Raw genomic sequence first — 16,437 nt, forward strand, 5'->3', positions numbered from 1 at the left:
AGCTCAAAGGCCTCAATTCTTTGGCGCTCAGCCTTTCTTAAGGTCCAACTTTCACTGCCATACATTGCAACTGGGAAGACCATAGCCATACTTAACTCCAGATATACTGGAGAAAGCCTTTATAACACCTCTGTGCTATAGGTTATGCTGAGGATGAGAGTAACTTATTAGAAAACTAGTCTTACTTAGTACAGGTAGTCCTTGACTTAAAACAATTTAGTGACCAGTTACAATGAAGTTGAAAAAAGTGACTTATGAATGATTTTCACACTTAACAACTGTTGCAGCACCTCCCTGTGGTCACGTGATTAAAATTCAGACACTTGACCATTGAGTCATATTTATGACAGTTGCGGTGTTTTGGGTCATGCGACCCCTTTTTGCGACCTTCTGACAAGCAAAGTCAATGGGGAAGCCAGATTCACTTAGCAACTGTGTTGCTAACATAATAACTCCAGTGATTCGCTTAACAACTATGGCAAGAAAAGTTGTAAAATGGGCAAAGTTCACTTAACTGACTCGCTTAGCAACAGAAACTTTGCACTCAGTTATGGTTCTAAGTCAAGAACTACCTGTATAACACTGCGTTTTAGCCTAAATAGTGGTTTACAATATATTACAATATGGTTCATCATTAATATCATAAATGTGGTTTGGGTCTTGTGTCAAAAAATATGAATATAACTAACTACCTGAAATGGAGCAAAAGGAAATTAGTAGCTTTAAAAGTAATTTTAAAGTTTGTTTGTCCATCCATCCATCCACAGTAGTGGATATAAAAAGTCTACTTTTTAACACGGAAAAATAAAGTAAGATATAATTTTGTTACCTGGTCATTTTTTTGTGTCTCTTATATTTAAATCTGAAAGAAAGATTGACGAAAGGATGGTAAAACCTGAGTGGGATACAGACAAAAAATGTCTGGAGTTCAATAAAAATTCTAGAAATGAGACAACTCAGTTGAACTGTGATATTTAGGGATCTCAAAACTATGCACATTAACTGAAAATTCCTACCAAAATAAATTTGGGTTGAATTAGATTCATAGCAGAAAAGAACACAGAGATTAGAGGGGGGAAATCCCATAGTATAGTAACATATATCATTTAAAAATTAAATGCAGTTAAAAATAGCAGTTTTTTATGTTGTGTGAAAGTGATGTAGAAGCTAGAATGGTATTACAGCAAGGTATCGTTCTAACTGTGTCCTATCAGTTTACTTTGTTAATTTATTATTAATTATTTTGACTCTACCTGGACAATGAAAAGGAGTTCTTGAATATACAGAGGAAAAGGATGATTAGAACAATGTCAATGTTTCCCTTTCAGTTAGATATAATCAACTTTAGGGCAACGTAGAGTTTTTCCCCCTGTATTGACCAACTTTTTAATATGGCTCTATGCTTTGGAAATTACAAGAATCTGACAAGAGTTGTGGATGTATAATATGTTTGCTGCTGCTACAAAAAGTTTTGTTAAGCAGGTTGGTGATGGAGGCCGATTAATTCCTGTCCGTAGCCTCAGTGAAGCTGATAAATATCAACCTCTCAGTCTTGTTACCAAAAAGAAAAACTGCTTTCTTTCTAAAAGTTCAAAATTTATGTCAACCCCATTCAGCCTAAAAGACATTCTTCAAGGAGAGAAAGAAATTTCTGCAGGTAAGTCCTGCAAAGCCCTTCAAAGCTTATAAAACTATACATAATTTGCTCAACAACAACGATAACAAAATAGAAAGCAAAACAGCATGGGGGGGAGGCAAAGCTGTTGTTAAGGGGAAAAAAAGAATTCAAATATTAAGAATCTATTTTAAAACGTTTTTTTGCTAGTGCATTCATTACAGGATTGGAAAGCTTTTTGTTATTAAAACATTTACTCATTTTATTTGTGTGAACTGTTCTCTGTAATAGGATAAATATGTAATACCTGATTGCAGTGTGAACTTTAGTATATTTGTTTAGACATAAGCCTAACTGAATTTGATAGGATTTACTTTGTAACAGATATCCTTAATACTGCACCATTAGTATTTAATTCGTACAAGTTCGTACATTTTATTATAACTCCAATGAAATGTGACATTTCTTTTCTTACATAACTTAATTTGGCCGTATTACAGTGCTGTTACCCTGTTCTTCCTTTTATGTTAGCTACTTAGCTTTTCAAAGTTTTAATTTGGTCTTAAAGTAAATGATAGGGAAACGCTTTTAGTTTGCCAGAAATGCATTTTTCATATGTTTGTAAAGAAGGAAACTATTAGAAGAGAGTACACTTCACGGTCTCCTACAGCAACATCCTGCTGATAACATTTATTATAGAAGCAGAAGGTCCTTGTAAAGCTATTCAGAGCACAGCTATGTGAAGAAAGCACAGAGTCCAAGGATGCACAATGTTAAAGGGTCATATCTTCTCAAAGGCTCAGGATGGCTACTTCAAGGCCTTCCCATAACTGTTCCAACAGTAGTGTCAGCAGCGTATGTATTCGCATGATCAGACATCTGGCCTGTGACCTTTCAGGCACTGGATTTGGAAGGGGGTTCACAAGGTATTCCTCTAGGTCACGGGTAGGCAACCTCGGCTCTTTTATGACTCATGGACTTCAACTCCCAGAATTCCTGAGTCAGCTATGCTGACTCAGGAATTCTGGGAGTTGAAGTCCATGAGTCATAAAAGAGCCGAGGTTGCCTACCCCTGCTCTAGGTAGTTTAGCCCAAGCCTAAAATACAGAGAAAACCTAAGATAAACCACAGACCACACATAACTCACAATTTTGTAGAGAGTGTTTAGTAATCCATAGGGCCCACCCAAAATTAATTACGGCTCGATGCCACTGCAATTAAAGCAAACAGGAAGTGTATCTGAGCTGAGTCTGGATGGAATCCAAAATCTTTTATGGCTGTACCTATTCCGTGTGTTATGTACAAACATTTTAACTTACCACATCATGAAATCTTTTTTGATTCTATAGAGAAGGAATGTTGTTGCTTGCAATTTGGGCTGATAACAATGAAAAACCTTCAGTGTCATAAGAAATGACATAATATTTTGCACCATTGCAAATCATATGCTCTGAAAAGGAATGAGATAAACATATTGATACCTTCAGTGTGTGTGTGTGTGTGTGTGTGTGTGTGTGTTCATGTTTGTGTGTGTGTGTGTGTGACATTTTCTCTACCTCAGAAAAAGAAAAAAAAGAAAACCCTTTCTAGGATAATATAATCTGGAGTTCATCTGAAGATTCCAAGATTGGTTTTATATGTTCACTATGTCATCTCTTAATATAGATGAATATGATTTTTTTAAAGACCCCGATAAACCATCTTTTTCCTTAGGTATTTCATCCTATCAATTACTAAATTATGAAGACAAATCTGATGTAGCCCTTAATGGCAAGCAAGGAAATCACATCATGAACTCTTCTGGACTCAGTATTGGTGGGTCGGATTCCCTTGCAGTGAAGGCTTCTTTCGGTATTGTAACTAAGCATGAGGTTGAGGTGCCAACATTGCTCAGAGAGCTAACTAATAGGTTGGTATTTTTTTGTTGTTATTGCCTTGCTGGTTTTTGCTTACTTTATACCTACACCCTATGTATGAGTTTTGAGTACTACGAATATTACCCAAATCCAATGTGAGACTTCAGATACTGTATCATGAAAGGAATAATGGAGGACTCTGAGAACTATTTCTTTGTTATTTTAGAAAAGTGGATTTTGAACACTGCCTTGTTCGTCAGTCACGAGAAAGTAGAAGAACGGTTCTCTGTATGGTAATGGAGAGTATTCGAACAACTCGACAGTGTTCTCTCTCTGTTCATGCTGGTATGAGAGGTGACACAATGAGAGTAAGTGAGCACACATATCAAAATCGCTTGTGCGTATTGAATACTTTATCTCTGGCTTTAAATAGGCATCCATAAGGAGAATAAAAATAATCAAGATGGTGATCCCAGTCATGTGATTTAAGGCCCACCCATTTTTAAAATATATTGCACAGCAGGCAAGTGAAAAATGGGGAGAGCCTTGATCACATGGTTGGGCCTAGCGTCTTCACTTTTTTTGACATACCCAAAAGGCATCCCTGCTTTAAATATGCATCATTCCATACTGATTTATTACAAAGTAATCTTCTATACATTTTAATAATCATTTAAATAAGATTTACAGAAAAAAACAGCCAAATTAACTCTAATTTAATTGTTCTTGTAGTAGAAATAAGGAACGCTGAAACTGATTTTCACCCAAAAATGTATAGTTGATCTAGTCAGTCTATATCAGGGGTGGGGAATTATGGCCCTTTTATGACTTGTGTACTTCAACTCCAAGAATTCCTGAGTCAGCTGTGATGGTTCAGGAATTCTGGGAGTTGAAGTCCACAAATCATAAAGGGGCCATAGTTCCCCACTATATACACAAAAAATGTCTTGCTTGCCTGTTAAGTTTCCACATAGGTCAAAGATGTGCAGACTGAAATCAATGCAAATTTATCCAGTTAAATGTATCATTCCAATTCATTTATATGTTTTGAAGAAGGAGGTTTGATGCATGCATGGGATTCTCTTGCCTACAAGAACAGTCTTTGTCACTTCTCTTTCTGAACCGTTCCTTAAGCAAGTGCTTCTTTGAGTTGTACCAATGAATGTGACACAAATTTGCAACTGAAATTGAACCCAGGGATTCCTAAGGTTCAATCTGATCAGATTTATCTGATTTGTACTTCAGACATTTTAATCATGCTTTATTCATTGGATTATTTGTCATTTGTCTTTGGTTCATTTGAATTTGATGACAAGGATGATTCTATTTCCCTTGAAAAAGAGTTTTACTGGAAAATATCCTTTACTTTCTAGAACTTACATTGCAATATATTATTCAGATACTATCATTTTTAGAGAAATATTAATGCAGTATGCATGTTTCTTTTCCAATTAGTTTCATATTATTGATGAACATAATTACAAAGGATATGACAAAGCAATTGTCTTTCCGGCACATACAACAATTGCATTTAGCATATTTGAGCTTTATATTCACCTGGATGGTGATTTTGGTAAGTAATATTTGGGCTGCAGTCTTGATTGATAGTATGATTCAGGTTATTCTTTTTCAGAGCCTAAACCTGAATACACTCATGCTTCATTTCACAATGTAAACATAAGACACAACCTGATAATCTTATTTTGCATAGTGCCATAACTACAATATGACATGCAGAAGCATTTATCGATAGTTTCAGTTTAGTAGGAGCCAACTACGTTTCTCATTTTTATGAAATAAGGAAGTGACTTATATAAAAAGGCTACATAGGTGAGGGAAAGTAAATCCTTCTCTGCCTTCTCTTCATCTTATCATTGCTTGTTCTTCCTCTTCTGTATATTTTTTCAGTTGAACTGGAGTTTGGCATAGCAAGAAAGCTGCTTGGGAAACAGCAATAGAGAATGAATTGCAAAAGAGAGGAGAGCTAGTAACAATGCAAGCTTCATTTTATTAGAAGCACGATAAGAGACTGTAATACTGTCCAGTAATAAGACTTGCCTGGGCTAGACAGCTTAAAAAGGTAAAGGTAAAGGTTCTCCCGCACATGCATGCTAGTCGTTTCCAACTCTAGGGGCCGGTGTTCATCTCTGTTTCAAAGCTGAAGAGCCAGCGCTTGTCCAAGGACGTCTCCGTGGTCATGTGGCCGGCATGACTAGACGCCAAAGGCGCACGGAACGCTGTTACCTTCCCACCGTAGTGGTCCCTATTTTTCTACTTGCATTTTTACGTGCTTTCGAACTGCTAGGTTGGCAGAAGCTGGGACGAGTAACAGGCGCTCACTCTGTTACGCGGCACTCGGGATTCGACCCACCAAACTGCCGACCTTGTGATCGACAAGCTCAGCATCCTAACCCACTGAGCCACCGTGTCCCTTCTAGACAGCTTACAGCCAGTTAAACTGATAAAAAATAAAACAACGTACAAATTAAGGTGATTAACCTAAAAGAAGTGCTACTGTTCTGAATAGTTTGAGTCCAGGTTGAGCAACACATCCATGTAATATTCATATGAAAACTCCATGTTTGCTGCTTATCTGTTGCAGCCTAGTTCAATAGTTATTTAACGGTTATTAACTAATGGAGGATTAAGTAGTGCTCTGATGCAATATATCAGATTGATGGTTGCACTATGAATCTGTAGTCTGTCTGAAAAACATCACACGTCTCCAGTTACTGCCACGTATTAGCAATGAGGGATGGATTTGTTGTTCCTTCTGCATATTCTGCTCCCTTCACAAGCCACACCAAAAAGCAGATATGTTTGGGTGGAATGAACAAGGGAGATTACGTTGCAGCCACTTTTTAGTTACTGTTGGCAGGTAGCAGTAGGAAATCATGTTAGCAAGCATGAATGTTCAAGTTGAGATACCTGTAAAATCTGATGCTTAAAAGATTTTTTAAATAATTTTCTTTTGCATACATTCAGTTCTCTACATTGTTTTTGACTCTTGTGTCAGGTTTTCTCCTGGCTTCATCTATTGTTTTTAGCAGAGTATTAGAGGGCTAAAAAGATATGTTTTTATTTTCCTTGTATGCTACTTAAGACAAATTCAAGTACTGAGCAGTCTAAAAGGAAAAAAAACAAACGCATGCTGTCAGGCAGCAAAACAATTTCCTGTATATTGGGGGGGCGGGGGGAGAGATCTGCGTGCTGTAATCAATTGTACTGTCCCCATTTCTCTCTTGATTTGAAGCTACCTAAAATTAAAAAAAATGATTGCCATTATTTTATCGTCAGTACATGTTTTTCACACCAGCAGCTTTGTCTGGCATCCATGCGGAGAACTGTTGCATTGCTTTAGAACATTATTTTCCACATTGGTAGCTTGAAGATGTGTGGACTTTGCCTCATAGGATTTCTCAGCCAGTATGCTGGCTGAAGAATTCTGGGAATTGAAGTTCACACATATTCAAGCAGCCATTGTTGAGAAACACCGATTTAGAATGAAAAGATCAAAACGGGCCAAAAGAGAGAATGGGGTACACAATGATATCTGCGCTGTATTCAAAGGTCTTTATTCATTATCATGTAGATTTATCAACTTCATTTACATAAATCATTAGAAAACCATTTGGGGTAACTGATCTAGCAAAAAAATCTGCTCCCAAGTCCAAATGTCCATTGCTGAATCACCCTTCCTACACTGTAGATATTGTATCATTTCCTAATAATTCAATACTTTTACCTTGGTTATGAAACGAATGAAATGTCGTTATTCTCATTAATTTTTTGCTGCATTTTAGTAACACTATTTCAAATATTTTTTCTCTCAGAACTTTGTGTTGCTCCAGAAGCAAAAGGAGGATTCGAAAAAGAACCATCAAGATCATTTTCACTAACCAAATTAAGGAAAAATTTGTTTCATCAAAGTATGATATTTAATATTTATTTATATTTCTTAATTAATTTAAAGATGTTATTATCAGCCTTTAATAGCAGTAATTTTTTAAATCAGAACAATAACAGGAAGACTGTTATGGGACCAATTAAAATTGATTGATTTCAAAATAAGCATATTGCATATATTTTAATTAACACAATTGAATTTACTTCATATAAAATTCTAGATTAGGGAGTCACCTTTCAAGGTTAAGCAATAAAATGTTATAGCTATATTATGGTATTCAAAGTCAAAATCCAGATATTCCCAAATTCCTGCAGTCAGTTCTCTGATCTAGATTAAGAGAATATAATCATTGAAGAAATTTTACTTATACTTGATCCCTGACCTAATGAGGAAGGATAAAATGTATAAAAACCCACAATTAAAATATTGCTCGGAGTGTTGTTAGCTGCTTTGAAAATGTGAAGGTTCGATATGATATAACTCTGCTCTTAACATTTTCCATTCTGTAAACGGGTAGCAAGTTTAATTTGTTACTGTGGAGGAATCAGTTTATCTTAAGTATTCATAGAACAGAATGAACCCTCCTTCAGACTATCTTGATACACATATTCAAAGAATTTTTAGTAACTAAAATTAATGTTTAAGTGACACATATTTTTGTTCCCATGCATATGTCCATGAGATAGAAAAAAAGTAAAAACCACTGATTACGTTTGAGAGATGTCATAATAGCATCCTATTAAGCAGCTAAAATTATTCTATTAATAGCGAGCGTGGAATAATACTATCTATGGCAGAGCACCTGCTGCCGGCATCAACTTCCCTTCGTCCATTGCGCTCCCACAGAGAGGGCCTCCTCAGGGTGCCGTCGGTCAGTGTCGGCTGGCGACCCCCAGGGGGAGGGTGTTCTCTGTGGGCGCGCCAGACCTTTGGAACTGGCCTGGTTTGATGGGTTTAGGGTTGGATCTAATTTTAACATAGTTTTAATTATTGTATTATATCGGGCATGATTATTTAATTCTTTTTAACTTCTTTTAACTTTTGTATTTATATTCTGATATTTATTGCCCTGTACACCGCCCTGAGTCCTTCGGGAGAAGGGCGGTATAAAAATTTAATAAATAATAAATAAAAATGTTTACTGGTTGAGCTCCGGATGGCTCCTGACCTTCGCTCCTTCCACCGTGATCTAAAAACTTATTTATTTGAACAAGCCGGCCTGGTCTGATGGGTTTGGGGTATTTTAACATTAATTTTAATTAATTGTTATTGTAATTGGGCTTTAATATTTAATTTTATCTTAACTTTTGTATACTGTATTTTTATTGTATTTATCGCCCTGTACATCGCCCTGAGTCCTTTGGGAGAAGGGCAGTATAGAAATTAAATTATTATTATTATTACACAATAAATGCAGTTTCTAAATTGAAGTGTATTTTGCAGCTATTTTACTGTGTAACCCATATAATGTGCCACTTGAATTTAAGAATCTTTCTTCTTTATGTCTGCTTTCTTACAGACAAAAGGGTGATGGATATCATTGTCCACTCAGATAATTATTTAGATGACCTTTTTGCAGATTATGAAAAAACAGCAAGCATGACTGACATTTCAACAAACTATTTTCAAGAAGGAGCCCATGCACGAGTGAATTTGCTTAATAACAACATTCCTAAAGGTCGTTGTTCTTTATGTGGTATGGGGAATTCTAAAAGGGAAACAGTTTATGGTTGCCTTGAATGTTCTTTTAATGGACAAAAATTTGTGCGGCTTCATGCTGTCCCTTGTTTTGATCTCTGGCATAAAAGAATGAAGTAGATTTCTGATAAATGTTTAAGGGCTGGCTCCAAAGTTAATTGTACTTTGTTCCCTGTAAAACCAATGGAACTAGCTAACTCACAGCTATCTTTTCATCTTGATTTCAGTGGAATTTAAATGCAACTAACTTATTCTGGATCCAATTCTGAATCCGAACAAGGTTTGATTGTGCCATCAAGCTCTGTGAATTTTGACTGCAAACATGTAAAAGACAGAACCAAAAAGTTTCTTACTTGCATCTGTTTTTAAAAGTAAGTTTTCTAGTTATAAAAATAAATTATCAATTTAGAATAATTTAATAAGAGAATTTTGCTTTCCAAAATTTGTTTTCTTGGATTTCCTTTGGTCTACATCAGGGGTCTTCAAACTTGGCCCTTTTATGACTTGTGGACTTCAGCTCCCAGAATTCCTCAGCCAGCATGCCTGGCTGAGGAATTCTGGGAGTTGAAGTCCACAAGTCATAAAAGGGCCAAGTTTGAAGACCCCTGGTCTACATAGTGCAAGATATGTACACTTTTGAATTAAAATCTTCAAATAATTTTTTTAAATCTAAAAATGTCGCAGCAAATGCATAGATTTGGAAATATTTGCCATTGAGGAATGTTAGCTCCAAAGGTTTGGATCCTAGAAATTCTTGCATACTTTATGAGTGTCCTTTTTAGTTTAGGAAGCAAACCAATTGTACCTTATTTTCAGATTTTATTTTTGCTGCACTTTATAGAACCGTAACTGTAACAAATTTTAATCTCAATACAAAAATTACCACAGTGAATGTACATAAACTTGTATGTAACACTAAAAAGACTTTAAAATGTGGTTACAAATCTAAAGGATAAATCCCAGTGAAACCAATGGAGCTGCTTCATTATACCTTTGTGCACAATGTGTATTTGATTCATCAAATCCAAGCCAGAGCTTTAAATTTCTTTGGATACATCTACAAAGACTTATTTAGGAAGAGGAGTGAGTATAGCCAAGTCATCCAGTTGTGATGGCTGCAGAACTCCTTGTGGATGCTCCATGGCCCATGAAAACTGCAAGATCCCCAAAGTCCATAAAGCAACAAGTAGACATTTGAATAGTATGTTTTTATAGTTCATCATGCTGGTAGACATTGTATTCTTTGGCAGATATGAAGCCATCACCATCATGGTCATTCCTTTTAAATATATCTACCAAAACACTGTCTTTAAAAGAAGAATCCCGTTTTTTGCCATCTCTTTCAAATTCTTCCTTCAAATAATGCTCCATCTAAATGAATTAAAAACAATAATACTGTAATTTCAACTTGCTCTTATATTTATAATTTTTATATTTTTATTGTATTCTAAGCCACCCAGACTTGCTTTAAATAGCAAGATGGGCAGCATATAAATAAATCTTATGAACCCCAATACACTATCAACTACTGAAAATCAAAATACTATATAAAAAGAAGACAAGCATTATAATATTCTAAAATATGTGAAGTTTCCCTCTAGCCGCAAAATACACTCTAACTCACAAAGCAAAATTTTTACTTCCTGACTTCACACTTTAATCTTCTGGAAAATATTTTTTAAGAAACATAGCAGAGCTAGAGCATGGGGGTTGAATCAAACAGATTCTGGTCCAATCTGTTCTTCCAGAGGGATCCATTTTGCTGGCAGCCATCGTTAGTACAAACCACCAGCATCTTACAATCAAGGAAGATGATTTTTTTCAAAATGCTTGTTTTGCATGAGGGATAAATCCAATAAATGTCACTGTTAAAAGAGGAAGTAAAGTAGAATCTTCTACTAGGAAAGCAAAAAGAGTCTCAGGTAAATTATCTGAGAGAAGGTTTCAATGAATGGTCTGGTTGTGTTTTTTGGCAAAGTTGAGCAAGACAGGCACAGAAAGAGAATTGCTTGTTTTCTACTATAAATGCAACAATATAGATAGTCCTTGACTTATTACTGCAATTGGGACTGAATAAGTCATTATGGTCATAAGCTGAGACATCCATATAACCAGACCCGATTTTACAACAGTTTGTAGAGATCATTAAGTGAATCCATGGTCATTAAGAAAATGCTGCAGTTTTAAGTGCAAACCCATTTTTCTGAATGGGTGTATTTGACTGAAAATCTGCAAAACATGTAGCAAATTGCAGTCAGGAGATTATGGGATTCTGCAAACCGTTGTAAAGGTGAGCTGAAATTTGTTCGTGATTATGGGAGGGAGGGTGGGACTTTTTATGATAGTCAGGAGTAATTTATGGATCATAAAGTACCCATTCCTGCCAAATTTTGGATGGTCATTAAGCGACCAGTCATAAATTGGAGACTACCTGTATAGTCATGGCTAATGTCATAAAGTCTTGAAGATGAACCCGAGTCCCACATAGGGGGTTTAAAACAGGGATGGACAACATGCGACCCTCCGGAAATTGTTGAATTCTGAATTTGATCAACACTAGTCATCATAAAGTTGGGAAAAGGTATCCATATTAACAACTTGTCCACCCAGCTTTAAAGCCACACTAAATTCAAGCAACCCTGGAGGACTGATGAGAATTAGCATTTTCTACTCTATCTATTAGAACAGACATCAAAAGTGAATAAACTAATTGAACTAGTGATGATCCAGCCATCCCTTTCCAAGAACAAAAAAAAAATTAAAAGCAGTTCATACGTTTATTCCACAGTACTTCATAAATTCTGTAAAAAAAATAAAATGCTTTAATGAAGTGACTTAGAATATTATTATTCATACCTCTTCCTTTGAAAGCTTTTTGTCACTATCCAGATCTATTTGGGAAAATGTTTCAACACTCCGTGGTCCTTTAGTTACTGCATACAGCTCAATTTCGAAGATCAGTGTTGCATTGGGTGGAATCTTTGCTGGTTCTAAGAACGTAACAGGAAAGTTATAGGAAATGCACATTCTGATTTCTCATCATTTTAACCACAGACCACTCACTATATGTCAACAGCGCTCTTCAGCAATGTGGTAATGATGGATTTTACATCAAGGGAAGTACTTTGTGGAACCACTTGGTTGGAGTAAATCTTCCGCCATCAAAGACACAATGTAAATGAACAGTGCCCAGTGCACTCTTCATCCTGAAGTCTTTTGCTGTGCCAATGGAGGATAGTAAATGGTAGGATCGGGTGCTTGGTTGGTGCTCTCACTGCGTTGCCTATGACATGAGTTCTGTGTCAGCGTCACATAGCACTGGCAGATCAGAAACTAACTTCATCCTTCTGTTCTTATTAGTATGTGGATTTTTAGGAATAAGGGAGTCTTCAGCAAGAAAACATTTAACACTTCAAGAAAGACAAAAGGACCTCAGAAAAGGAAAATGGACGTCAAAATGGGATATATAAGATTTAGCAGGTTTTCAGAAATAACAACACTGAACACTGGAGAAAGGTGCTATTATTGAAGGAGTTTCCAGAATTAGTCTGGAAAAGTGATTCACAAGCCATGCACGTGCATTTAGTCAGTAGAGGAAGGAGCTAGTCTCTTCTTCATAGGGGAACGTATACAAAGTGACTACATTCAAAATGACTTGGCTCCTTTTCTAGGGCTAGGAAAGACTTTTGCCTGAAATGTAGCAGTAGTTGCTTATACAAGTGAGTAAGAGGTGGGTCACAGGGATTAGATTTGTCATTCCTTGATCCAAGAATTTATTCTGGAACATCCATATGTAGCTCTGAAAACTAAAAATTAAAGTATTTTCTTCATCACAAACAATTTTGAAATAAAAAAAATCATATGAAGAATTCACTGTGAATAAACAGGCAGGTAAAGGTAAAGGTTCCCCTGCACATGTGTGCTAGTCGTTTCCGACTCTAGGGACCGGTGCTCATCTCCATTTCAAAGCCGAAGAGCCAGCGCTTGTCCGAGGACGTCTCCGTGGTCATGTGGCCGGCATGACTAGATGCCAAAGGCGCACGGAACGCTGTTCCCTTCCCACCGTAGTGGTCCCTATTTTTCTACTTGCATTTTTACATGCTTTCGAACTGCTAGGTTGGCAGAAGCTGGGACGAGTAACAGGCGCTCACTCTGCTATGCGGCACTCGGGATTCGACCCACCAAACTGCCGACCTTCTGATTGACAAGCTCAGCGTCCTAACCCAATGTGGACTGGCAAAATTTTCATGTGGATTTAGAAATAGTCAAATCTTGCTTAAATTGTGAGTGCCATCTAGGTCTGTCACTGCTGCCCATTGAGTACTGTACAAACTTGAATGTTACCCACAATATGTCAGGTTGGCCAATTATGAAAAAAGAGCACCATTATTTCCTAAAACAACAACTATCTGAGGTAATTGAATCAAACATTTAGAGAGTTATGCATATGTACCCTGCTATATATTAGTTGAGGGTAGGGGGTTGGGAGGATAATTTCATAAAACTGGGTGGGTTTCAATCATCATTATCTTGTCATTTTTAAAATCACATGCAGCAGCCACACAGACTACTTATATTTCCCCTCCCTTCCATTTCAAGATTTAGTAGCAAAGCCTAATAAAAGAATCCAGTCACTAGCAATTCCAAGAGCAATACATACCAAAGGAATACCCCGGAAAGGAGCAAAAAGCCACATGCATTCTTGACATTCTTAACTAGGTCATCTTTGCCCAGCATGCAGGAGTATGCTCTGATAGAGAACAGGCAGGTTGTAGGTTGGGAGAAAATAAAAAAAATTCTTCATTTGCTGCCTGAAAAAAGAATCATCATTAGTCTCCAACAGTGCTCATGTGTTCTTCTATAATATCTGTTGACGGATCACAGTGCAGTAACATGGCTATGGAAATCAAGTTATTACTGGCTTTAGGAGAGTCTGAATCTTAGGGGGCTCTCCCATCTGATTTCATTAAATTTAACTTAGAAGAAAAAGTGCTTTAAGGACAGTTCTCTTCTTTCCTTTTTCTCCTTGCTGTAGTTTAGGCTGTCAGGTCCTTTGGCTCATTCTGTTGCACATGCTTTTTTTATTTTGCATCTTGCAGCCAATAACATTAAATAATGTACAGATAAAAATGTTAAATGACCGTGCAAAGAACCTGAGAGTAAGCCGCAATTTCTCAGTGCCACTGTCAGTGCTGATGGATAACTAACATTTACAGAAAAAAATTGCTGATTAAAAAAAAAGGAAAAGTTGTGTTACTGGTACATAAAAGTGACATGTTTTGGCATCTCAGCAATCCTCTTTAGTCTGGATGCCAAATTATGCAATAAAAAAAGAGATTTTCATATTTAGCCATATTTTACCGTAGCCCTGTTCTCCATAGGCAAGTGAAGGAGGAATAATCACTTTTCGTTTCTCTCCAGGACACATATTCATCATTGCAATATCTAAGCCTTTAATGACTTGGCCGACACCAAGGACAAACCATTTTGGATGGCCATCCTTTTGTGTGCGACTGCAAAGAAAAGAAACAATACACTTTAAGAAATTAGTTCAACATATTAGCAGAATATCAGCAATGGCATTTTTTCTATGTGGACCCAAAGAATGCAACAGGCGCGTTTCTCTTATATACTCATAATTTTGTTAGAATTTATAAACACTTCATCATGTAACCTTGGCCTGACTATAACTACAGATAGGGCCTTAATTATTAAAAACCAGCTTAAATCTCTCTTAATGGCAGAGATCCTCAGTTGCACTGAGGTCACATGAAGCAAATGAAGAGTTGTCCAGACAATAAGATACCTTAGTAAGGCTCCACCAGTATCTTCACCAGCCTGCTGAAAGTGCATCAGAAGCACAATACAGTTGTTCCGGAGCTATCTAGTAGTATATTTCCTGTTCATGCTTCTTGTAATTAAGGGCAAGCATCTGCCAGTGATGCTAGTTGAAAACCAAACTATCCCTGCCTTCAGGATTTGAGCAATGTAGCACCGAATCACCACATTAAATTAAGAGAGTTGGTAGGAGGGACATTTGTATCTGAATACAATCTTTTGGCATACATAGTACACAACTCAATCGAGTTTTTAATGCTCTCTGGGGCTTGTAACTTTTTTTTTTACAAATGTTTCTCATAGGTAACATAATTACATTAAGGGGAGATGGTTAGGTGAGACACAGGATATGCACACAGGGCAATATAGGGTTTCATCAAAGTATGCTGAGAACGTCTGCATCCTTGGGGCATAAACCCTTGGAAAGCAGCTGAACTATATATTATTAAAAACTACCTTCCAGTACAAGTATGAGGATCCAGATTGTTGGGGGCAATTAAGCTGACTTTGTAATAATGCCGCTTGGGGGTGTGGTGTGTGAAAGCCCTAAAAAGCAGGCATATACATAGAACAGGGGTCTTCAAACTTGGCCCTTTTATGACTTGTGGACTTCAACTCCCAGAATTCCTCAGCCAGCTTTGCTGGCTGAGGAATTCTGGGAGTTGAAGTCCACAAGTCATAAAAGGGCCAAGTTTGAAGACCCCTGACATAGAATGAAGGCTGCTGCTAAGCTTGTAAGCTGCCCTGAGTCTTCGGAGAAGGGCGGGATATAAATTTATTTATTTATTTTAATTCCATTTATATATTTAAATATATATTTATATTTAAATATATATATTTATATTTTAAATGGATTTTTTTTAAAAAAAGTACATCTATAAAAGTTGAGTAAGCAAACTGTGACACCGCCAGATGATCAGCTAAAGCGGCCTTTTCTCTAAACTGAGCTGACGGGAGGTGAGAGTTCAAAAGAGAGCGCACCGCCGCCACAAACTTACCTGCAATAAAACTTGGTCTTATTACTACCTACGTAACCGTCGTAATGGGCATTGAGTAGATCGCCCTTTTTGCTCTTGGGCTGGCAGACTTCGGGGACGTGCAAGATTTCTATCTGGACATCTTCTGCAGGGGGACCCTCCGCCTTCTGCCCACAGGACGGAACAAGGAGGAGGGCAAATGCCTGCAGGAGAAAGCAGAATCCCGCGCGCAGCAGAGCCATAGCTGCAAGCTCTTGGACCTCGGGCTGCGTGGCACTACAGTGGCATTGTTCGACGTCACGGGAGCCGAGAGGGGCGTGGCCACGGCTCCTCCCTCTACGCAAGGCCGCTTTGCTCTTTGGCCCTGTTCCGGCGGGGATGCGCAAAAGGCGTAGCCTTGGTCCTGTGTCTTTGCTTCCCTCCCCCCCCCCGCCTTTCCCTCTCCCCTTTGGCTAGAGCAGGGGTAGGCAACCTCGGCTCTTTTATGACTCGTGGACTTCAACTCCCAGAATTCCTGAGTCAGCCTGGAAACCTCTCCCTTTCCCC

At 37.5% G+C, this 16,437-nt stretch overlaps 2 protein-coding genes across 3 annotated transcripts; one reads left to right on the forward strand and one right to left on the reverse strand.

Moving 5' to 3' along the window:
• Nucleotides 1-1,437: 1,437 nt before the first annotated feature.
• On the forward strand, nt 1,438-9,280 carry PJVK (pejvakin; the record flags this gene model as incomplete). Of its 2 annotated transcripts, XM_083349328.1 has the most annotated exons (6): nt 1,438-1,657; nt 3,329-3,524; nt 3,698-3,839; nt 4,927-5,044; nt 7,305-7,400; nt 8,898-9,280. In XM_083349328.1, the coding sequence occupies 6 exons, from the start codon at nt 1,438-1,440 to the stop codon at nt 9,194-9,196; spliced, it is 1,071 nt and encodes a 356-aa protein (XP_083205454.1). In that variant the 3' UTR covers nt 9,197-9,280. The 2 variants fall into 2 exon arrangements, with proteins under 2 accessions (XP_083205454.1, XP_083205455.1); XM_083349329.1 differs by lacking the exon at nt 7,305-7,400 and having other exon boundaries at nt 1,447-1,657.
• A 65-nt stretch (nt 9,281-9,345) lies between these two features.
• FKBP7 (FKBP prolyl isomerase 7) lies at nt 9,346-16,158 on the reverse strand. The gene is made up of 5 exons (XM_083349335.1): nt 15,913-16,158; nt 14,438-14,589; nt 11,933-12,066; nt 9,680-10,447; nt 9,346-9,536 (listed from the first exon to the last, which is right to left on the reverse strand). The coding sequence occupies exons 1-4, from the start codon at nt 16,131-16,133 to the stop codon at nt 10,286-10,288; spliced, it is 669 nt and encodes a 222-aa protein (XP_083205461.1). The 5' UTR covers nt 16,134-16,158; the 3' UTR covers nt 9,346-9,536; nt 9,680-10,285.
• Between the last annotated feature and the right edge of the window lie 279 nt (nt 16,159-16,437).

The sequence above is a fragment of the Vipera ursinii genome (genome assembly GCF_947247035.1).
Source record: "Vipera ursinii genome assembly, chromosome: 1".
Classification (NCBI taxonomy): Eukaryota; Metazoa; Chordata; class Lepidosauria; order Squamata; family Viperidae; genus Vipera; species Vipera ursinii.

Excerpts from the sequence above, each read along its gene's own strand:
- FKBP7 (XM_083349335.1), bottom strand. The coding sequence starts at position 16,133 with ATGGCTCTGCTGCGCGCGGGATTCTGCTTTCTCCTGCAGGCATTTGCC. Across the intron at positions 14,590-15,912 it reads AAGACCAAGTTTTATTGCAG|TCGCACACAAAAGGATGGCC; the intron begins GTAAGTTTGTGG and ends TTTTCTTTGCAG. Across the intron at positions 12,067-14,437 it reads CTATGGAGAACAGGGCTACG|AACCAGCAAAGATTCCACCC; the intron begins GTAAAATATGGC and ends TTACGTTCTTAG.